Source organism: Desmodus rotundus, chromosome 1 (genome assembly GCF_022682495.2).
Source record: "Desmodus rotundus isolate HL8 chromosome 1, HLdesRot8A.1, whole genome shotgun sequence".
Lineage (NCBI taxonomy): Eukaryota > Metazoa > Chordata > Mammalia > Chiroptera > Phyllostomidae > Desmodus > Desmodus rotundus.
Genome location: NC_071387.1, coordinates 6,267,497 through 6,290,500, shown reverse-complemented (window position 1 = coordinate 6,290,500; position 23,004 = coordinate 6,267,497). Strand labels below are relative to the sequence as shown.

The 23,004-nt window shown below is 57.4% G+C and overlaps 1 protein-coding gene across 9 annotated transcripts in view; it reads right to left on the bottom strand.

Moving 5' to 3' along the window:
* Nucleotides 1–23,004, bottom strand: part of SH2D3C (SH2 domain containing 3C) — a 35,697-nt gene that overhangs the window by 2,044 nt on the left and 10,649 nt on the right. For 3 of the 9 annotated variants that reach the window (XM_045197076.3, XM_045197077.3, XM_024562168.3), the window contains exons 3-10: nucleotides 14,107–14,146; nucleotides 6,894–7,022; nucleotides 6,332–6,786; nucleotides 4,914–5,038; nucleotides 2,858–3,393; nucleotides 1,771–1,886; nucleotides 1,154–1,325; nucleotides 306–417 (exon numbers count right to left, since the gene is read on the bottom strand). In XM_045197076.3, coding sequence (XP_045053011.1) covers nucleotides 306–417; nucleotides 1,154–1,325; nucleotides 1,771–1,886; nucleotides 2,858–3,393; nucleotides 4,914–5,038; nucleotides 6,332–6,786; nucleotides 6,894–7,022; nucleotides 14,107–14,146 — 1,685 coding nt within the window. Of the gene's footprint in view, nucleotides 1–305; nucleotides 418–1,153; nucleotides 1,326–1,770; nucleotides 1,887–2,857; nucleotides 3,394–4,913; nucleotides 5,039–6,331; nucleotides 6,787–6,893; nucleotides 7,023–9,909; nucleotides 10,494–10,851; nucleotides 11,091–14,106; nucleotides 14,147–16,426; nucleotides 16,574–17,532; nucleotides 17,635–22,152; nucleotides 22,257–23,004 lie in introns of those variants that run through there. The other 6 variants (XM_045197078.2, XM_053920431.1, XM_045197080.2 and 3 more) reach the window with 6 other exon arrangements.

Below are 23,004 nucleotides of genomic sequence, written 5' to 3'. Positions count from 1 at the left end.
TTCCACTGCCCACAGTGCTCCCGGAAACTGAGATGCAGGAGGGGCCAGGTGCAGCCTGCCTGAGGTCCCAGAAAGTCCCCAGGGCTTCTAACTCCTGGACAGACCTCTCCTTTTAGATTCCTTCAACTAAATCCACCGCCCCAGGAGCTGAATGTGGCTCCCACGGTTGCCAGGTGCAGAGTGGGTGCAGGAAGCACTTGCACAGACCTCAGTCGGGCTCTCACTATCGTCCACAGGGGTAAAGTCCTGCCGGCCCAGAGAGGGCGGAAACCTGCGCGAGGTCACAAAGCAACACGGGGAGGTACCTTTGCCCTCATTGAGGCTCTTGAGAAACGGCTTGAGCTTCTTCTCATAGAGGATGGCACCTTCCGTGTGTCGCTGCCGCAGGGTCATCCACGTCTGCTCCAGCCGGGCAATCTGGGGAGACCAGCTGTGAGTGACCAGCCAGGGAAGGGGCCTGCCAGGGGCCACAGGCCCCCTGCTGAGTGGACACCCAGAGGTAGGATCATAACCCTATGGTCACCGCTCTGGTATCTGGTATTGGGTATTGGGGCAGTGCTCACTGACGTCCTTCCACCCATCCTCACGAAGCTCTCGCAGCAACCCATTGTACAGACAGGGAACCAAGGCTCAGAGAAGGGACCGACTTGCCCAAGGCCATCCCACACACGGACGGCAGAGCTGGGAGCTGAACCACTGCCTTTAGGACCCTGGGTTACCGTTCACTAGGCACAGGAGAGGAAGTGTGTTGTGATGAGGCTTGGGCTCTGAAATCAGACAGACCTGATTCAAATCCCAACTTTTTCAGCCTCTGACTGCGTGACCTTAGGCAATTACTGCTCTGCCTCAATTTCCCCATCAGCAAAATGGGGACAATAAAGACATTCACCTCATGAGATGCTTGGAGGAGTCGGTGCTTGTAAAGTACTTAGTGTAGCGCTAGCACCCAGTACACAGTAAGTGCTCACTCAGTGTATTGTATTTATTCTTTATACTCCTATAATGCACCTCACCCACTTTACAGTGGGGAAACTGAGGCACAGAGGAGCGGGAAGACCTGGTCTTAGATCAGCCCCTAGAGAACTCACCTCTTCCACATCCCGGGGCCCTTTAACAGTCTACCTGAACCCACTCTGCGTGGGCCCCTCCGTACCTGGGCCATATCCAGGGCGCCCATGACCGCAGCGAAGCTGAACATATTGCCCATGGTCCCCCGAAGCTCAGCCGCCAGCTGGATGGTCTTGTGCAGAAGAGCTGCCCGCTCCTCAGCAGAGCCGGTGCAGCCCAGGATGTCCACAGCCAGCATGATGGACATGGTGTGGAACCTGCCGGAGAGGCCAGGTGAGCCCGGGGGGGGGGGGGGGGGGGGGGGGGTGGACCCAGGACCCAGGGTGGCAGGGAGGGCTCCTGCCTCTGCCTGTGGTTGGGCACCGAGTGGGTGGAGAGCAGAGACCAAACTGGGAGGTTGTAGAGGGTCAATGAGATTAGTGGGCGCTACCAGGGTGAGAAAGCTGATGGGCGGGGCTAGGATTCATGGACTGTGATTGGTCAAGAGGATGCAAAGGTGCGTCCCTAAAGGACTCAGTCTTTGGGAAACCAGAATTGCCCCCCCACCCCATAACAACAAGTTGCGATTGGTCAATGGGATAGGAGGAGTGGCCAGAACTCCTGGGAGCCAGGTGAGAGACTGTGATTGGCCAACTGACCAAAGCAAAAGGACAGAGGGCGCGAGGAGGTGGGGGGGTGGCGGCAGATTGGGGTGTTCCTTACCTTTCCAGCAGGTCTAGTCGTAGCTGCCGGCCATGGGGGAGGGTGAGCAGCTCCATGCCCCAGCGGACTCCCATTAGGGTCTGCATCTCCTTGGTAACGCCCAGTATCCTAGCAACCTGCAAGGACGCCCAGAGGGCTGATTAATTTCCTGTCTTGACTGGCCCAAGCCATCTGGGAGTCAGAAAGCTTTATCTAGGAGGGCAGCCTGGCTGGGAGGCCAGATTTGAATTCCAGCTGTATTGCTAACTCTCTGACATGGAGCAAATGAGCCTCATTTTCCTCACCTGTGAAATGGGGGGTCAGTGGGAAAATGCCCAGAGGTGTCTGACGTGTTAAATACTCAGTTAAGGTTAAGGACCAGGACTGCCTTATTCCAGAAGGTAAACCTGAGTCCCAAGGAGTGAAAGGGCTTGTCCAATGTCACTCACTGGGTCTACAAGCCAGGCCTGCGCCCTTCACCCCTTAGGGCTCTCCATGGAGCCACATCTCTGCACTCTCTCTTCTTGCTTCCAGAGCTTGGAGACCGATGCGACCAAGTAATCAGTGCCCTCCAAACTTCAGAGGGAGGAACTGAGGTGCAGAGAGAGTTGGGGTCCAGAGACGGGCAAAGATTCATTCAAAGCAAACACCCTGGGCTTCTATAAGGTATGAGCCCAGGTAATGAGTTTTGCTTGCTTTGTCCACCAGGGGGTGTGGGGGCGGGGAGTTGGGTCTCACCCATTCCCTGGACCAGCCAGACTTTCGCCAGACTCAAAAAGTGCCCCCAAAAGTCAGGCAGCACTGGGTTTTGGGACTGCCCATGTCCAGTGCCAAACTGGTATCTGGAGGATGCAAGAATGTCTTGTGGGTGTTTTTTTGTTTGTTTGTTTGCTTGCTTGCTTTTTTTAAAAGGAGAAAATGGAGGCCCAGAGAGATAAAGTGACCAGTCCAGAGGCACACAGCAAGTAAGGGACGGCCATGAAGCCAGAATCCAGGCCCACTGACTATATTTGGGGAATTTAGGGGCCAGCTCCTCACCACCCTGATCCTGGTCCTAAAGCCAGGGCACAGGAGTGCTGCCCCGTCCCCGTGTGCACCCAGCACCTACCAGGCAGTCAACCTTGGTGACATGCCGAGCCAGCGTCCGGGCGTCCACCTCTGCCAGCAGCTCCTTGACCTTGCGCAGGAGGCCCACCTCCAGTGGCCGGTTATCCTTGGGGATGAGTAGTGACTGGAAGGTGGCCAGGTTGAAGGAAGAGGTGGCTTCTACAATGGGGGCTGTGAAGGCCCTGCCCCAGTCCCCATCGGGAGCCCCGTTTTCCGACAGTTCCTTTAGCTTCTCCCCACAGCTCTTGGCCTGCCGGCTGGAGGCCTCAGCTGCTGCCCACTCACGGGTGCCACGAACAGGAGGCTGGAGCTGGCAGTAATGGCCAGAGTCCGGGTCGCTGTAGCTGCTGAGGGATGGTGATGGGGAGGCCTTGCAGAGGGTGTGGGAGGGGCTGGCATAAGGGCCCTTGTCCAACTCCCCAGGGGCCTTTGGGGTACTTCCAGGACACAGCTGAGGTTCACTGGAGCGGCGCATGACAGGGGAGGCAGGCAGCGCTGTGGCTGAGGTGGCTGCAGGGGCGGCATGAACACGGGTCACTGCAGGGAGACAGAGGGAGAGGACTAGTTATCATGGCTTCCCCCCCCCTCCAGTGAGGTTCCCCCACCCCCTTCCCAAAGGACAGGCTCCATCCACCCTAGAAATGACGCCCCTGCTTCCCCGCACCCAGGCCAGCCCCAGCAGGCTCTAGCAAACTGAGTAGCGATAGGCCGACACTGCTGGCCCCCAGGAGTTAGCACACTCCCGCCCTAAGCTGCTGTAGCCATGGAACTACCTGCAGGAGCTTCCAGCGATGCAGGGAAGCTAAGCACTTGCTGGAGCTCATTGTGCCACATGGAATTATTTCTCAATGAATTAGTGACGATGATTTAGTGAGTTCACACATGCCAGGAGCTGGCAACATGCTGGAGATACACTGGTCAACAGCAGTGAAAGCATCATCCAAAATCAGAGGCCTTGTTGATTTGAGCTCTCACTGCCTGTGAGACCCTTCTTCGCACATTAGTTCATTTAACCTTCTCAACATCCTCTGAAGTAAGTACTTTTATGACCCTCATTCTACAGACAAGGAAACTGAGGCTCAGAAGCGAACTGACCTACCCAAGGCCACGCGCCAGCAGGCGGGAGAGCTGCCATTCAAAACCTGGCTCCTAAGTACAGGAGTATGCCTCATTATCTAGAAATTGTCCGACCGATCGCTTCTGGAAAGGGATTTTAACTTTTCCGCTCAGGGGTGTCATTTTGAAGGTAGTGTGCAGCTACCACCAAGCTGATGGCTGTGTTTGGGGGAGGGTTTGTGACGAGCTGCATAGACAGCAACATTCCCAGCAAAGCCTCCTCCCAGGCTGCTCCTCTGTCTGCACCCTTTGCCCATCGCATGGGCAATATGCAAGATGGCCTGTTGGGAACACTCTTTCTTTCTTTTTCTTTTAGAAGTGAGCTAGTGGCCTGTTTCTACAACAGAAATTTTCTTTGTATTAAAAAAAAAAGCGCACAGCGTCTGTACCCTCTGCTCCATTTCTCTGTGAACCTAAGATTGCTCTAAAACATAAAGTCTGCTCATTTATTTTAGAACAAAATGCAAAAAGCACAGCATGGCTAGCTTGGTCTGAGCCCACCATTTGGAATCGGGGCTTCATTCAGTCGCAGGCAACGCAGGGCCCAGCAGAGCGCCCTACACTCACCCCCCACACAGTGGGAGCGTGACCAGTGGGGGCTGTGCGCGGCACAGCCCGGGTGCAGTAACACAGTGAGCCTCCAGCAGACTCACTGCGTTCTGGAAACTACTGGAAGGCACTGGAAACTACTTTACGCACAGTACCCAATAGGGACTGACTAAATTGGGGTAATGAGCGAGCCGTGGGTCTGTCTGCATGTCAACATCGAGAGTCCCGCCAGCAGGTTTTCAGTGTGAATTCGTGCAGGGCCTTGCTCTCGGAAAAGAGGTGGAAACACACTTAAGTATGCACGGTACTAGAACTCATCCAGAGCACGCGCACACACCAGGCCACTGCCCCCCCAGCCCCCCCACCTGCCCTAGCCCCTCCGCGGGCCATACCGGTACTGTAGGCAGGGGAGCTGGGGCTCTCGGAGATGGGGGACATGGGCGAGTGCAGGTCTGGGATCTGGTCCATGCTGAGGGCACAGTTGCGGATGGATTCCCGGGGGTGGGGCAGTGACGTGCTGCGGAGCAGACAACTTCATGAGCAGAGAGTTCAGAGGTTCGGGTCCTCAGCCAGCCTGAGGACACCCACCTCTATTTCCATCCTAGAACCGCTGAACTTCAGAGGCAGAAAAGGCTTAGAGGTTACCAAGTCCTGCCTCCCAATGAACAGGTACAAAAACTAAAGCCCAGAGGAGGAAGGGCTCACGCAGTCCACGACCTGCACAGCTGTGCTCTGTCCTGGGAACCTTGCCCCCAGCGTGGAGAACTGTCTGGGAGGGAGGCTAGCAGGCAGGGAGAGAAGCCCAGGGAGTCAGGCCTGCCAATCTGGCCCCCCCTCACCGCTCCCACACTGTGCTTGGATGCCTGGGCACGCGTGGCCTGTGGATCCTGGCACCATTACCGTCGCTGGTTCCAAACCACAGGCCAAGTGGCTGCTGTCCGCAGGGTATCCAGCCATCAGTTCTTTGGCTGGCAGCATGCAGCCCAGGCCCAAGGAGATGAGACCTACCCAAATGTTAGCGGCACAGAACAGCTGGTCTCTTCGCAAACAGCCAGGGAAGCCATAGAAATTAGGGGCACAGACTTTGGATTCACAGGTCTGGGTTTGTATCTTGGTCTTACCACTCTCTAGCATGTGGTTTCTCCTTTCTAGGCCTATTTCCTCATCTCTGAAGGGGGAGTATGGATAGGAGCCAGCACCCAGGGGGGCCTGGGAGAGCACTGGGCACAGGGCTAGGTGTGGCGGGGGGGTTTGGGAATGACTAGCTTCTGGGGCTTTTTCTGGGGTCAGGGCCTGGTCTCACGCAGCCCCAGAGGCAACTGCATCTCATCCAAATTTCACCGAGAACATTCCACTCCCCATGTGGTGGTTCACACACAGTGAAACCCTCCACTCTACTGCCTGCCTTGGTGAGGCGAGGTGGGGAAGGGTAGCACTGGCAGCAGGGACCAGGCCCCTGCTCAGGACAGGGCCATATCCAGAGCTCCCCTGGGCCAGAGGGGGCATCTGAGTGAGGGCCCTTTACAGGAAGGAGCACGGGGTGGGGGCCAGAAGAGCAGTGGCAGGGCCAAGGACGCACAGCTAGCCGTAGCACAGCTGGGCTTCCACCCGGGGCCGAGTGCCTGCAAACCCTGCGTGGCCTCACAGTAGCACCCGACCTTCCTCCCGCGCCCTGCACACCCAGGTGCCCAGGCCATTGTTTCACCCTCGTTCACTGGACTGGGCCTCCCCTTTCTCACCAGCACTCTCATTACCGATGCCCCCACTTGACAAATGGGGAGACTGAAGCAGAACTGGGGTCCCTGCTTACCTGGTGGGGCAGCCATCGCTGCGGGTGACCTTGTCGGCCGTGAGCCCATCGGTCATGGTGACGCTGCGCCGCTTCATGTGGCTGCCCTTGGGGCCCGAGGGGCTGGCGGGGCTGGCAGCCTTGCCGCTGCCCTGGCCCAGGCCGTAGCAGGCCTCCAGGTAGCGCAGCGGGAAGGTGCGGTTTACGGGGCAGTAGATGATGGCGCCACTCTGCTCCGACACGGCCTTTCGGCTGCCCACGTGGTACCGCACCAGGGCGGGCACGTGGTCGAAGCTCTCCTGCTCGAACAGGTACTGGATGTGGGTGTAGCTCTCGCCCGCCTTCACCACCACCTTGTTGATCTTGAAGTGCAAGGCCTGGTTGCGCCAACGGCACGTGAGCACGTAGTCCCCCAGGCTAGTGAGCGAGTCCCGGATGAGGAAGTCGCCGTTGCGCTGCACCAGGGTCTCCGAGACCTGCGGGATGAATGGTCAGGCAGTGCAGGGTCAGCCTGGGAGAGCACGGTCAGGCAGGGTAGCACCAGGCCTGGGAGAGCCGAGGCCCCAGCTCAGGTGCCACTCACCTCACGGGGGATGCGACCATGGTACCAGGCGTGGCTGCGGAGATCTGTGCTGCTGAGTTTGAGTTCTTCCTCCAACTCCTTGTGCAGTTTCTCAGGCGATGAATCCAAGATATACTTCTCCTTGGAAAACTGGGTGGGAAACAGCAAGAATTAGCATCCAATCCAGAGCCCCATTTCTCCTTCCCTCCTGATCCTATACCAGCTGAACTCCTTCCATCCCGGGACCCTGGGACGGCTTAGGTCCGGGTGCCCGCAAGTCCTCACACAGAAGTCCCTATCCTGGCAGAAGTAAAGAAATCTCAATTAATTCCACCAGACTGTGCCTGCTGTTTTTTTTTTAAAGATTTTATTTATTTATTTTTAGAGAGAGGAAGGGAGGGAGAAAGAAGGGGAGAGAAACATCAATGTGTGGTTGCCTCTTGAGTGCCCCCAACTGGGGACCTAGCCTGCAACCCAGGCATGTGCCCTGACTGGGAACTGAACTGGCAACCCTTTGGTTCATAGTCCAGTGCTCAATCCACTGAGCTACACCAGCCAGGGCATGCCTGCTGTTTTTGCAGGCCCCGTACTATGTGCCAGGTGTAAGTAAGTGAGGCAATAAATAGACCAGGCCCTGTCCTCATGGAAGCTCCTAGTCTAAGAGGGGAGAAAAAGCCACACGAGCATTTGAGTAGGCTGCGGTCAGCACCACAGTGCTGGACAGCGACAAAGAGCCAGCTGGCTTTCGGAATGAAGATGAAGTCTAGGCGAGGCGGAGTGGTCCAGGAAGGCTTCCTGGATGAAATGACAGTAACAGAACACTCGTTGTGCACCAAGGACTGATCTTGAAGTTGGGGGAGGGAGCGGTTCTATGGGTAAATCTGGGAGGTAGGCTGCAGACACCCTGGCAAAGGCATGGATGAAAGCGGACACGGAACCGTTCTGGAACGGTGAATTGCATGGCAGAATGGCAAACGAGGCAGCTGTAAGCAGGCAAGCGGAGCCCCCCACCCCCACCCCCAGCCATCTGTGGTGTCCCTTAGGATCCCCAAGGCTCCTTCCTCCTTGCTATCTCAAGCAATCCTTGCCCGATGGGGAAACCACAGCCCAGCAGGGAAGCCCAAGGTCAGTCACTGGAAACAATGTCCAGGACTCCCCCCTTCATCTGCCCAAAGGGGGACATTCCTGGTTCCCTGGTCGCTGTGGCCTGGGGGTGGGGGTCTGAGGGAAATCAGAGAGGAGCCCCTGCTGTCAGGTGCACCCCCCTGCGGAGCCCAGCCCGATCCTGGCTGTGCGTGTGAGTTCTCTGGGCCTCATTTTTTCCTCCGTTAAATGGGTATGATGATAAAAACCTGCCTCACTGAGTTGCAAGGATGAAAGGAGACAGTCCTCCTGAGTACTGTGACTAGCCCACAGATGTCCTCGTCACTGTGAGGACATGTGACATTGCTTCCTCGCCCTTCCCCCAACTCCAGGCCCCAAAGATGACTGCTCCAGGACAGACAGATCCAGCCCAGAACTGGCCAGATGGCAGGTCAGCTGAGGGCAGCAGTCAAGCGCTTGGCTTCAGCCCTGGGGACCATCTCTCCTAGGACCCCCTACTCACCAGGGTTTAAGGGTCCTTCGGTCCCCTCCCTGACTTCTCATACCTTCCTCAGGTCTCTGAGCCTGACTCTGCAGCTCCACTTTCCACCCCTCTGCTCCCGTACTACCTCAGTTTACCTTAATCTACACTGCTCCCTAGACACCCTGATTTCCAGCTTCAGAGATGTATAGAATCTCTGAGTCCACTGTTCCAACAAGGATTAAGCTCCCACTCTGGGACAGGTCCATGTGCCAGGGGCTGAGGTCCCAAGGCCGTCAGGACAGGCAGCCTTGGCCCTGGGAGGGCCATGTAGACACTGAGAAGCGGTTCTAGGTTTTCTGAACGTTCAGAGGTGCACAGAGCACTGGAGCAGATGACGGTGTCCCTCCTCGTCTAGTCAGAGGGGAGTCCCCAAAGGGGCGATGTTTCCATTGAGGGCTGAAGGACTGGATGAGCCAAGTAAAAGCATCAGGGTGGGGACAGGCAAGTGGGCAGACTGGGCAGGGAGCAGCTTCTGGGAAGAGGGAGGCAAAGTCAAGGCCCTGGGGGCAGAGCCAAGGCCCTGGGGGCAGAGTGGTGGGGGCAGATGTGGCAGGGACGTGAGGCTGGCCTGGGAGCTGGGCTTTGTCCAGAGGCCACAGAAGGTGTTTGAGGAGTCGGGGCAGGTCAGGGTGGGGCCTGGGCAAGGGACTGGGGAAAGGGCATTTATTAGGGAGCCATGGATCAGGTGTGGTGGAAAAGGGCAGAGGGGTCAGAGGGGACCCCAGGCAGAGGTTCTGTGTGGACAGTGGGGTACTCTCTGAGGTGGGCAAGGCGGGGGCAGGAGCAGTCGGTGAGGGACCCGTGAACATTTTGGCTTTGAGGAGGCTGCAAGGCTCTGGGGACAGTTGGTGAGGTGGGTGATGTGCACAGGCAGGTGCTCAGGGAGGTGGGGGTGGAAATGGAGATTCTGCACGTGCTTTGCCCAGGGTAGAAAGTGGTAAGTGGGACGGGCGGGGAAGACCAGCTCTCTCAAAACCTGCACTTCTCCACGGGGTTGTCTGTTCTTCAGGGCCCCCAGCCGCCTCCTCACACCACACCACACCACACCACACCCTGAGGAGGGAGGAGGGCTCAGGCCTTCTGGGGTCCTTGTCCTCCACAAAGAGCATGCAACTGAGAATTTGCCCCAGTACCACAGCTGCAGCAAGAGGAACATGGGGCAAAGCAGGGGAGGGGGCTGTGTAGTAAAGAGCCTGGCCCAAGACTCTGCCTGCTACAGTGTGACCTTGAGTTCATCACTGTCCCTCTCTGGGTAGCCCCATCTGTAAGTGGGGGTGGGAGACTGGGCTCCACTTTTCCAGCCATAATCCATGTCTGGGAGAATCTGGGGTGACCAACTAGGTCCTCCCACACCCCAGAAGGTGGGGAACCCTGGGGTCCCTGGGCCTTCCTCCTCGCCCTCCTCCTCACCCTCGACCCAGGGGTCCTCAACTCCCAGGAGGAGGAGGGCTGGGGCGCGAATGCAGCATCCGTGCGCTCGGAGCACTGCTATTGGCCAGAGATGATCTCACCGCCTCCCGGTCTGCGTGCGCCTGATTGGCTGGTGCAGGGATGCTGCGCTCATCCGCGGCCGTCATTCAGGCGGGCTCAGAGCGTGTGTGAGTCTAGCGGAGCGCAGAGGTGATGCGCCTGGCGTCCCCCAGAGACACCAGAGGCAAAAGCACACAGACCCACGGTCAGGGTCCTAACCCCCTTCCCACCAGCCAGCGAGGCCCTTGCAGTTCCTCTAGTCTCACAACCCCAAGCAAAGCCAGGCACAGATGATGCTCCGCAGAGAGGCGGGGTCCGGGTCCTCCCCTCCACCTCCTTCCGTTTAACCCTTTCACCGCCACAGGGTCGCCCGGCACTGCCTGGCCAGTTGAGCTGAGAGACCTGCTCCCGGAGCATGCCCCAGCCCACCCAGAGTGGCAGGCGCTCTGGCCCCAGCCCTGGGCACCCGCAGCAACCTCTCAGCTTCTTGCCCCTCACGGCATCTTCTGATCCCAGCCCAGCGCCCCGATACAATGGGGAGCCGGGCTGCCCAGGTCAGCCGCCGGGACCCGAGTGCTGTCCGGAGGGTCAGCAGGACCCCATTTCCCGATACCCAAAGCCTCAGCTCAGCTCCCTCCTGCGGGGAAGGCAGGGCCAGGATGGTAGCCCCCGCAGCCCTGAGTGCCAGGAGTGGCAGGTGGACCCTCACCCCAAGGGTCAGACTCCCAGAGGTGAAGTTGGGGCGACCCCGCCTCCCTCAGCCCGCAGCCCCTGCCGGGCACAACCCTGAGCGGTGCCACGGGACTTCGGCTCCGGGGCCGGGACAGAGCGGCCAAGAGTCCCAGCCCTGAGCGCCTGGCAGGGGCCAAGCCGCCCCCTCACCTGCACCTGCACGAAGGAGCCACGGTAGAAGCAGCAAGCAGCAGCCGACAGGGCACTCCACAGGCTGCAGCGCTCGGTCATGGTGGGGCCGGGTAGCAGGGACCGGGACCGTGCAGGGGGCGGCGGCCGGCGGGGCAGGGGCGCTGGACCGACCGGGCTGGGCACCGGCTGAGCGTGCCTCTCGGCGGCGCGATTACCTCATCGTCTTGTCGGGGGAGGAGCAGGGAGGCGGGGCGGGGAGACCCCACCCTCCAGCCGGCCAGGGGAGGGGAGGGGGCCATTGTTCCTCCCTCCGCCCACCCCTCGCCCCCCACCCCGCAGCCACTCTGCGCCCCAGCCCGCGCGTCCGGGCTGCCGGGAGTAGAGGGATGCGAAGCAGAGGACCTGCCAAGGGGGCCATCACGAGGGACAGCGGGATGGGGTAGGGACCCCTAGGCCAGAGAGGGTAGTCCCTCCTCCCCCACTAGCTGCACCCCTCACTGACCCGCAGCGGGCAGAGACTTTGAATTAAATCCTATCTAACACTGGAAAAATCACTGTGCGTTTGACCAAATCCTTTGTGGCCTCAGAAAATCTCCCAGAGCCCAGGATTTCTCATCTCTGAGTTGGAATCGGGGACTCTGCAGAGAATTGCGGGAGGTTTGACTGACAACCTCTGGGGGTGCTGTGAGCCAGGACAGCTCAATGGCACCAACCTGGCTTCAGGGAAGCGTGTGCCCACCTCCACCTGCCCTGCCCCTTCTCTAGGAGCCCAGACGCATTCAGCTACAAAACATACCTGTGCAGACCGCACATAACTCTTGTGAGCTCTGGTTGAGCTGATGCATGTAACTCGCCAGGCATAAAGTAAGTGCTCAATTAAGGTATGTGATTACGTCCAAGCTTAGTCAGAATCTGGACTTTCTGCCCTAGAACCATGCGCTCCATGCAAGGGGGGTCACTGCTCTGCTCTGCAGCCGACTGCTCTGCAGCAGTCAGGCCTGGGGTTCAAATTCTGACAGGCTGTGTGACCCCAGACAGGTGACCTCAGGCCCACCCCTCTGGGCCTCAGGTGTATTTGACTGTTTTCGGCAAATACATCTGATGCTCTGAGCATGGAGCTTGGAATCTTATGGTCTCGGGACTTCAGAATTCTTGCCTTAGAATGAAAGTATTCACTTCATGGTCTGAGAACCCTGGCGTTCTGGAAGCTGAGAACCTCGGGGCAGGAATGGACTCTTGGAAACTGATGATCCCACGCTCTTCTAAGGCTTGAAGCTAAAACTAACATTCCTTTCACTTCATCCTTTAAGGGGACTGTTTAATCAGTTTCAGTGAGCAGGTACATTTCTTTTACATTTTCTTGTGGGTCCCGGGCATGAACCCACTCTGGCCACCAACACAGGCGACAGCCAGGATGAACTGAGGACTGTGCACCTGCTTTGCCCCTGCCTGACAGAAGAGCAACACCACCAGTCAGGCGTGTCCTCGCCCGTTCCTGGGGGGTTCTTCTATAATATTTTCGATTACTATTTTAGCCCCATAAACTAAGGGAAAACACAAGGCTAATAATCCCCACAGGGATCTCACTACCATCAGCGATGGGGATCTCACTACCTTGCCAGGCAGCTGGGACTTGTGGGGCACTGAAATATGCCCCTTCCCCTGTTCTTGCAGCTGGCCTTGGTGCTGATTCGACCTGAGGCCTCTGCCCCCAGCGGTGTGAAGCTCTGGAGGAGCGGCCAGGGCGCAGGTTCCGGAGCAGCTTATGCTCGTCTTGCTGCCGCCCTGGGCTGCATCCCCTGGGCTTGCCCGGCTTGCCTGCTGACCTTGCCCACACTCTTGCTTCTGCCTGGACCACTTTTCTGCCCATCTCTGCTCATCTTTCCCCTCTTTCTGGCTTTTTGTTTGGGGAGAAGATGCTGGAGAATGTTCCTGTTCAATGGCAATGGCTTGGATTCAAAGCCTCCTCCTCTAGAAAGCCGTCCTTGATCTCCCTCTCCCCTCCCCAGCTCCTGAGCTGAAAGTCATCCCAACTTCAGGAGCTCCAATGGCTTCTTACATGAGGCTTCTGGTGATGGTGGGGACAGCAATCTGAGAACTTCCCGTACTGCCTCATTACTAGGCACTTATACAGAACTTGACAGGCAGCATCTCAGGTGATGACACGCCCCTGGGGTCAGGAGCTAGGCCTGCCTGCTCTGCTCCAGGCCCAGCTCCCCCTGGACTCAGTGAGCACGGACTCACTGAGCCCCCAGTGACCCTGGGCTGGAGGGGCTGCTGTTATCCCATTTCACATAGGTGAACACTGAGGCTCAGAGAAGTGTCACACACACACACACATTCAGTCACGTGGCAAATAAGCGGTAGACCTGGGACTAACATTAGGATCTGCTGGATTACAAAATACAAGCCAGAACCATTGGGTGGATCTGCCTGGTCCCCACGTGGACCAGGGGCCCTTTGAACACAGGGCCTGGCGCCCTCACCCTCTGCTGTATGTTCTGCGCTCAGCAGGGGGCCTGGCTCAGGATGGGTGCTCCCAGGGGTGGAAGGCCCAGGGCTCCCTCCGGGGTCTTGGTATCAGGAACACGTGGATTGCAATCCAGCACCTCCTGTAGCAGCTGCGTGGCCGTGAGCAAGTCATTGCGCTTCTCTGGGCCTCAGCTTTCCCGTCCGTAAGTGGGCACAGGAAGGCCTTCGCTGCCCAGTGATGAGGGAAGAAGCCAAAGACCTCATTCACGCAAAAAGATCAAAATGGTCTCCCTTCTAGCACCCACAGCTGGCACAGGGCTCTGCACACAGTAGGCGCCTGAAATGTTATGGCACATCATTGTGGCTGTCATCATTATTTCAAAACTCTCAGCTCCCAGGGCGAATTAAGCTTATGGGAAATGTGAGCTGTGCTCATGATCTGTGACGGGGGATTGCGTCATCTCTTCTGCTCCCACCTCCCAGCACCAGCGCACACTCAGAGATGGGGTGGGATTAGACTACCGGGGGTCTTTGCATTCTGCACCCAGACACCCTTGGAGCACGGGCTGGCTGGCAGGTGGCGGGGTCTGCTGGTGACAAGCACTGGGGCGTCCTGAGTGTGGGACCAGGAGAGAATGGTGGCAGGCATGGGAAGAAGATGCCGGGAGTGAAACCAGACCCCAAGTGCTGCCCCGACCCCTGGACCCTCTCCTCCTGGGGGTGGACAGTGAGGTCCCGGCTCCTAACAAGGCTCAGAAAATGGTTTTGCCCTACGTGGAACAGGCTCTGAGCTGCTCTTACCTTCACGTAGTCCTCACTGGCCTCCGGCTCTCCAGCAGCCCTGGAAGGAAAGGACAGAGGTGAGTGTCCCCAGCCCTGACTGGCTCCCCAGCTGCCAATCTCTGCCCCCCTGCCTGATGCCAGCATCTGGCCCTCAGAGCTCCAGAGAGCTCATCCTGAAGGCAACAGGGGACACTGTAGCTGCGAGCCCTTGCTGGAATCTGCCGGCCTGGCGCTGCTCTATCTCCAGCTGCAGGACCCTGGCTGGGCTAGTCACCTCTCTGAGCCTGGGTTTCCTATTTGTTACCAGGGAACCCCAAGAGCCTTGGCCTCATAGGGCTGCTGTGAGGATTCAAGAAGCTGATGGGTGTTCTGTGCTTAACACGAGGCCTGCTTCCTGTCTTCACCGCCGCAGAACACACAGGACTCTCCTGCTGCCCTCCCTCCGTCCTCCCTGACTCGAGTAGCTGGAGGCCCCAGGATGGGGCTCCGCCTCTTCCCCTCCTGCCCTGCACTCGTAGAGTGGACTGACCCACTCAGCGGCTGCCTGACGCTCTGTGGTGCCAATGCTGGTGGCAGTCGGCTGTGGAACTCATCCCTCTGCCTTCAGGATGGCCAGGATGGGGTCTGAAGGGGCCAGAGGCCAGGGTGGCTACTGTTCCCAGGTGCTAAATGAATATCATCCTCCTGAGGGCCACTGTGAGTCACTTCCCCAGTCCTTGGCCTTCAGCGTCATCCCTTCTCCGATGTCTCTTCAACTCTAGACTCATAAACCCGACTTCCTCCTTGGCATCTCCTCTTGGATGTCTGATGTCATCTTGAACTTGTCATATCCAAAGCAGGGCTGTTGGGTCCCGCCCGCTCCCCACACCCACTTCCCATGTCAGTTAATGTTCTTGTTGCTTTGTTTGGCCAAGAACCTATGGTCGTCTGTGCCTCCTCTCTCACTCACTCTCCCCACGCGGTCCATCAGGAAGGCCTGCGCGTCTACTTTCCACACAGACCCTGCCCACTTCTCTCCACACGTCACCTCTGCCCGACCCGGGCCACCCTCCGTGTCCTCCCAGAGTACACAGTGGCCTTCTCCCCAGCTCGCTCTCACACCCCAGTCCACTTTCACTCTGTGACCACATGCCACGGAGGCAAAAACCTACGTAGCTCAGGCACACACTCCACTCCCAACCTTCCCATCTCTCAGAGAACAAAATCAAAACCCTTCTCCATGGCCCGCAGAGGGCTGACCATGTGGTTCATCATCCAAACCAGAAAGCTTCTTCCCTGCTGAGAGCAGAATGCCGTTATTATGCCAGAAAAGTAGGCATAAACTGGGTAATGTGTTCCCTGACCTACAGGGCCCTGGGTGGCCTGGTGGCCCTCAGCCTGCCACCTTGCCAAGCCCCTTTATGTGCCTCCCTCGTGGGCCCCAGGCACATCCACCTCCTCTGCCTCCTCGTCAGGCTCCTTCCTACCGTAGGGCCTTTGCGCTGCTGTATCCTTCTCACGCCATCAACCCCTACCCAGAACAATCACTTGACTTTTACCTGTTGACTGTTCGTTAACTGACACCTCCACTTTGTCTTATTCATTGTTGAGGCCCCAGGCCCCAGCACAGTGCCGGCCACCTAGAAGAAGCTCGAGGAATGTTTATTGCTCAAAGGGATGCGTGAATACTCAACATTCAACCAATGTGAATCACTACGACTATTGTTAATTCTGTCAGGCGGGGCCCTGGTTCTCCGGCGAACACAGGCCTCAGCATTCCCATCCGCAAAATAAGGAAGGAGTGGGACATTGGGGAACTGCTTCCTCACATGCAGAAGTGCAATATTTGCATTTAAATGTGGCCCTGACTGGGCAGCTTATTTGGTTAGAGCTGTTGCCCAGATACGCCAACCTTGCAGGTTCGATCCCTGGTCAGGGCACACACAAGAATCAACCAATGAATGCATCAATAAGTGGAACAACAAATTGATGTTTCTTTCTCTCTCTTCTCTACAAAATCAATTAAAAATTAAATGTAGTACATTTAATAAAATAAATTTAAAACAAAACAAAAAGCTGAGCTAAAAACAAACAGAACTTGTGGTTAAGGCGTGTGTTCCTGGGGCAGAACCCACAGCGGGTGCGCCCAGCTCCTAAGGCCGGGACTCCCGCTGAGCCGCAGTCTGACATGACCGCCCTCCTTGCTGTGACACTATAGTCCCTGTTGCTAACCTCCCCTCCTGTGACGACCTCCCTGTAACTACGGTCACAGCCAACAGATTGCAAACCTAGCCACAGCAGGCTTCCAAAACCCCTCGGGTTCTCTCTGTCCTGTGATGGAGACCCCTGCCCTGCTCACCTCCACCACTCTTCCCGGGTGAGGCATCCCATCCCAGCGTTTCCGGCCATTCAAGCCCGGAAATCCTTCCACTGCTGGGAACAGATTGGCCAGGACACTGGGATCACCCCAGCGTTTCCTCCTGCTTCCTGTCCACTTCCCCTCGGGCTGTGGGTGGGAGCAGAGTCTTGGGGAGGGGTTGGCTGCACCAGGGGTCAGATGGGATGGGGGGCCAGGGCCAACGGGGGCGGGGAGGTTCAGGGCAGAGGGAAGTGGAGGACCCTGACGGCGCTCAGCCCCCAGCCCCTGCCCCTCTCCAGCACTCCAGGATTTCCAAGATGTAAGGTGACCACGTCTGCCTACACCCCCTGCCCAGGTACACCCACGTGCCCAGCCTATGGTCACCGGTCTCCATTTGTTCCCCTCTGTGACTTGATCCCACCTCAGCAGCCCAAGCAGTCCTGTTAAAGTAAAAGTCAGATCATGGCTTTTCTCTGCTCCAACCCACGGCGGTGGCCCCCAGTCTCACCCAGAGTAAGAGCCAAAGTTCTCATAACAGCGTTCACAGTCTCCCCACCTCCCCCACCCGGAGTCTGACTGTGCTGCTCCAGCCACAGTGGGCTTCTTGCCGGCTTTTGTCCCCACCTCAGGGCCTTTGCACTTTCTGTTCCCTCTGCTGGAATACTTTCCCTCTAGATGTCCGCTGAGCTCCCCCCCTTTTCAGTGAGGCCTTCCCTGACACCCACCTAAAAGTGTGACCTTCTCAGGGCTCCTGCCACCCTGCCCGGCTCACCTTCCCCGCGGCACTTCGTCTGGCTGACCTTGTACCCTCTCTCCAGCGCTGTCTCTTCTCCCATATCCTCAGCTCCACAAGGGCAGAGACTCAGCTCTGCCCACAACAGTGCCAGACGCCCCATAAAGATTTTTTTGAAAGAATGTCACAGCAGCCCCTGTGTCCCTAAGGATAAAGTCTAGTCCTCACAGTGGCTCAGCAACCCCCCGCCCTGCCCCCCTGTGACCAGCTGTCCCTCCTCTCTCCTCTAACTCTTTCCCGTACTCTGGCCATCTCACTCGTCCTCCAAAGAGTGCCGCTGCCTCTAGCCTCAGGGCCTTTGCGTGACACTCACGTTTCCTCTGCCTGCAACCTCCTCTTTTCCTTAGGGCCGGAGTAATTCTTATTTAGACTTAAGATTTCAGTTTGCTTGGAGATTTCTAGAATTTTCTCCCTCCTGTTGTAATGAACAAACCAGGATTCAAAGTTTTCATTTCTAAACACTCAGCTGCACTAATTAACTTATTCCTTATGTTATAGACTTAAAAGGCACATCCCCTCTAATATTAGTGGTAAAATCAATTAATAAATAATAGTGACAATTGAGCTAAATCTGTCCTGTTAATCAGCCGCATTAATTATTAAAATAATCCTTTTAATTGCCCATGTTAACTGATTTGTTCTGATAACTGATACCACTTATTACATATATTAGGTTAGTTAATTGGATTAATGAGCAGTAATGAAAGCCCACTATCTTTTATTTCCTCAGTGAAAGTTTAAATGTGAGCTTCCCCTTCAGGACCTCCCTCTGGGCCCAGAAGAGAGGGTGCACCCCCCAACCGCCGATCCCCCGGGGATCCAGGAGGAGAGGCAGTGGAGAGAGGCTGGCACTCTGTTGCACCCTGGTCCTCCCTCCCCGCAGGCGGCTTTGCCCTCTGCAGAGGCCTGCTGCCTGTCATTCTCTGTCTGTCCCCCAGTGTCTTCCCTTGGGCCACGCGGCCTGGTCATATGGCCTTGAGTGGAGACTCCGCCAACCTCCATCTGCTGCTTCTCGGCTTTCCCTTTGATTTGCCCTCAGGTTCACTTTCCTCATCTGTGAAATGGACACATCACAGCCGCCTTCCCAGAGAGGCCACAAGGACCCCATGCAAAGGAGGGGTGCGAGGCTCCCCAGCCCTCAGATTCCAGCCCCTTCCCCCCCCATCTTCCATCCTGGCCCTCCTGGGAAGATTCTTTCCTTCCTTCACGCTGACCTTCCCTCAGCCCTGGCAGAGAAGCAACGCTGCTCTGTGCTCCTGCATCCTTAAAGGCCCTGGGCAGAGAGAGATCTGCAGCAGAAAGCCCCGTGTCTCCAGGGGCACCCGGCCATGGGGCCTTTGGGATTTCCTTCCCAGAGGTTCTTGGCTTTAGTCCCTGGCCCGCTCCACCACTTCCTAGATGGGCTGCCACTGTCCTGGAGACACCCCCCCCCTCCTTCCCCACCCTCCTGCACCCTCAGTCTTCTAGACGGGAGCTGAGAAAGGGTGTTAGCTCCGGTGTTAGCTCCGTGGGAAGAGGGCAGGCTGGGGCACCCTCCCCAGGGCACAGCAGAGGACTCCAGGTTCTCAGGGCAGCTGAGTCTCAAGGCCGCTGGAGAAGAGCAAAGGGGAGGGCTCATGTTGCGCGCTGACTGAGCGCCTGAGATCTGGGAGTCCCGTTACAGGAAAGAGGACCAAAGCTGTGACTGGACCCAGGGCACAGCTGCACAGACGGGTCGGGGTTGGCTCTGCTCTGCTCCCTGCCGGAGGTGGTCACCCCAGAAAACAGAGACTGCTCCTGGGTGGAGGGGGAGAGAAGCTGGGGAGGGGTGGCAAAGAGAAATAATATTTCATCCAGGCCAGGAGCCCAGAACTGATGTCAGGAAGAGGAGATGGAGTAAGGACAGACACTGCAGAGCTACCGGGGCGGGGGGGGGGGGGGGGGGGGGGGGGGGCTGGGCGCAGCTGCATGACCCTGTGCAAGTCCCCCTCGTTGGGCCTCAGTTTCCTCTTCTCTGACATGGGCATGGGGGCATCACGACAGACGGCTCCTGTGTGCTGGTGCTTCCGTGGGTCAAACCCAGGATCAGTGGTCTACCTGCCATATCTCAGCCAATCCTCACAACGACCCTGTCGAGCAAATGCTGTTACTGTCTCCGATTTGTAGATGGGGAAACTGAGACTCAGCGAGGAAAAGGGAATTCAAGGATGTACGGTCCATGGGTCTCTGAGCTGCAGATACATCCAGCTCCTGTCCTCCCCAGCCCTCATCCCACTACGCCCAGCATTCTGCAAGCAAGGCCCCTGAGGGTGTGGGGGGATGTGGCTCCAGCTGGGGGCAGGGCAGTCCATCTTTCCTGAACCAACACAGTTCCCACAGCCTGAGGCGTCCGGGGGTCTCCAGGACTGTGAGAAAATCTCCACAGGAAATGAGAGCCAGGAGCAGCTGGGCCCCTTCGGAAGACAAGGACCCGCCGCCCGGAGCCTGAGGAGGCTGAACAGCCTGGGCCCACCGCGGCCCCTCCCCCAGTGGGTAATCACTACCAGATGCCCAGCAGCTGACGTCACTCTGCAGGGCCGAGAGGGTCGTGAGACTCTGGGGAGCACTGGGAATTCTTGGACCAGAATCAACATTCCAGAAGGAAAAGGCAGGGGGGTGTGTTTTGGCCTGTTCTCAATGCCTGGCACCGGAGTCGGGGCAAGGGAGACACTGGGTACCCCAGCGCTCCTATGGAGTACCACCTTCTTCAAGTCTCAGTTTCCTTCTGAAATGCCTTGGGAGTGGGGATGGAGGGGCCTGGGTCCCTGGGTGGGGGCGACACTTAACAATGTGTAGAACTGCATTCGAATCCTCCCCCAAGGAGAGGTCCTCATAAAACCCAAGTCAAAGTGGGGCCTTCCTCTGCTCAAGGCCGGCACTGGCTGCTCAGGGTCACAGCCAGGCCTTCCATTACTGACCCCATTTTCTCCCTGGCCTGTCTCCTACCACTCTTCCCCCCCAGCCCCCCCACCTCGTTGTAGTCCGGCCACTCGGGGCTCTGCTGCTCCTCACACAGGCCAAGGACGTTCCCACCTGGGGACCTTTGTGCACTTTGTGCTGTTCACTTGGCCTGGTGCACTTTGCCCCAGATAGCAAGAGGGATTGCTACCTCATCTCCTCTGTTCAGACATCACTTCCTCGGAGATGTTTCCCTGGCTAACCTTCCTAAATTGCCACCACCAGCCAACTCCCCCCAAGACCAGTTCTCCCACTTGATTTAAACCTCCCTTCACAGCACTCTTCTCTTCCGACTGTATCACTTTTATCTTGTTAATCACCTGTCTTCCTCACCCTGGAACCGGGACTCCGGGAGAACAGGGATTTGTCTGCTGTGCTCACTGCCCAGGACCTAGAATAGTGTCTAAGGAATAGTTACATCACGGCAAACATTAAAATGATTAAAATTCCAACTCAACTAACTGTGTGATCTCATGCAAGTTATTAACTTTACGAAACGTCAATATCTTTGCCTGTAAACTAGGCTCCTAATGCCTCTCTCCAGAGGGTTATGGAAAGTCATTGGAAATCATGGTAGAAACAGCTCTGAGCATTTTACTTGCAGGAGGTGAAATGTGGCCTTGTGGTTAAGAGCTTGGGCTTGGGAGTTGGTCAGGTCTGGGGCCAAATCTAGGCTCTGACAGTCTCCCTGTGACCCAAGGAAAGTCCCTTCCCCTCACTGACCCTCAGGCTCCTCACTGGTAAAATGCAGCAAATAGAGGCTTCCCCTACCCAGGGCCCCTGTGGTAGACAGTGCCCACCGGGAGCTCCATTTAGGGTCTGGCCAGTTACGAGTCCCAGCTCTGGCGGGACCCTGGCCTGCTGATTCCTGTGTGGGTGTGGGTGTGGGTGGGGGTTGTTGGGAGCCTCTCTTCCCTCTCTGGGTCTCCGCTTCCTCCTCTGTAACATGAACTGAGAGGGAAGGGTGTCAGGGGTCCCTGGACGGGCCGTTCCCCTGCAGAAGGCTGAGGGTGCTGGGGTGTGGGGGCAGGCTAGGCTGGCGCTGGCCTTCTGGGAGCTGAAGGCCCTTCATTGCCCAAGTTTTGGGCCCCTCCTCCCTCCTTCCTCCTCATCCCCATGATCTCAACAAGGAACTGGGCACCAGGAAACTCCTGCAGCCTCACCTCTTCCCCTTCCTTCCTTCTGCTCCAGGTGCACCCTGCCTCGGGGGGGGGGGGGGGGTGTAGGGGAGGGACAACCAGCTTAGGCTGCTCCCTGAGCAGCCACTGGAACCACCCCCTTTGCAGTTCTCAGATGCCTTCTTCCCCAAGCTCAATGGATCCTCAGAGACCACCCCAGGCCCACCTGGGCTGCTGGGGAGATTGAGGCCCAGAGTAGGGCAGGACAAGCCTGAGATCACACAGGCGAAGCACCTCTCCTGACTCTGGGGTACATGGTTGGGCTTCAGGGGTGCCTGGAGGTGTTCAACAATTCCTGACCTCCTACTTGGCTGAAAGGCAGCATGGGACACCAGGAGAGGCCTCAATCTTACCTGCTAACCCACCCCCCTCAGGACCCCTGGTTACTCCAGATGATTCGAGAGTGGCGGGAGCGTCTCTATCCCCACAGCTTTAGACCATGCTTGATGCCAGAGGCACTGCCAGGGGCACTGCCAGAGGCACTGGAATGGGCAGAGGAGGTGGAGTTAAATCCTGGGTCTGATCTTTGCTACTTTTCAAATGGCACAAGTAAACCTCTCTTTCCTCGTCTGTAAAATGGGAATGATAACTGTGCCTCTCTCCTGGGACTGTTGTGAGGGACTGTCCCCCAACTTGGGGGATAGAACGGGACAGAGTTATACCAAAAGTCCCTGATGCTAAACCAGCACTGGTTTGTCAGTTGCCCCAGGGACACGGATTTCCCCCTCAGCCCACTATGGTCCCCGCTGGCCCTCCCCGGGCCCAGCTCGGTCACTCACCCCCTGGGTCCCAGTGCGGGACACCTTCGGCCCACTGCAGTCATGATTCCCCGCGATCACCGCAGCCTGTGGAGCTCCTCAGCCCAAGGTCTCCCGCCTTTCTCAGGCCACAGAGCTGCAGAGCCCAGAGCAGGACTCAGAGGGGTGGAGCCTGAGGTGTAAGCCACGCCCCGGGAACGCCCCTCCGCCTATTGCCCGGCAGCTACTGCTACTCCACAGGATGGGAAGGACACGCCCCAGCCCGGACACGCCCCTCCGCCCCTTGTGTCGCTCCGCCTCCTCCTCCATCTGTCAAAGTCCTGGGGAGGGAAAGCCACGCTCTTGACACACCCCTCGGCCCCGCCCCTCTCCGCTCCACCCTCAGCTTCTCCTACAGTGCAGCCTGGAAAGACCACGCCCCTCCAACCCTCCTGTCCAGCCCCCTCAAACTCGCAGTGTACAGTCTGAGGCTTCGGGTTGCCTCAGAACGCCCCTCCCCTACATGCAATCATTGCTCCACCACCACCTCATGAGCCCGAATTTAGGAAGGAATGGCAGGGTATTCTGGAGCGTGGGGCAGCCAGGGACGGTGGAAAGCATTAGTTTTATTAAACATAAATGTAAGCATTCCCATTTACTGAGTGTTTGTGGTGTGCCTGGCACTGTGCTAAGATTTTGCAATATACTTTGCAATAAAAAACTAATATCCTTATTTTTGAAGTCTCACCACAACTCTACAAGGTCAGTGCTATCGTTATGCCCACTTCTCAGACGAGGAACCTGAGGTTCAGAGAAGGGAACAGGCTTGTCCAAGAGCACGCACGCAGTCAGTAAGAGGCAGAGTCTGGGCTGGGTTCCCTCTGCAGTTTTGCA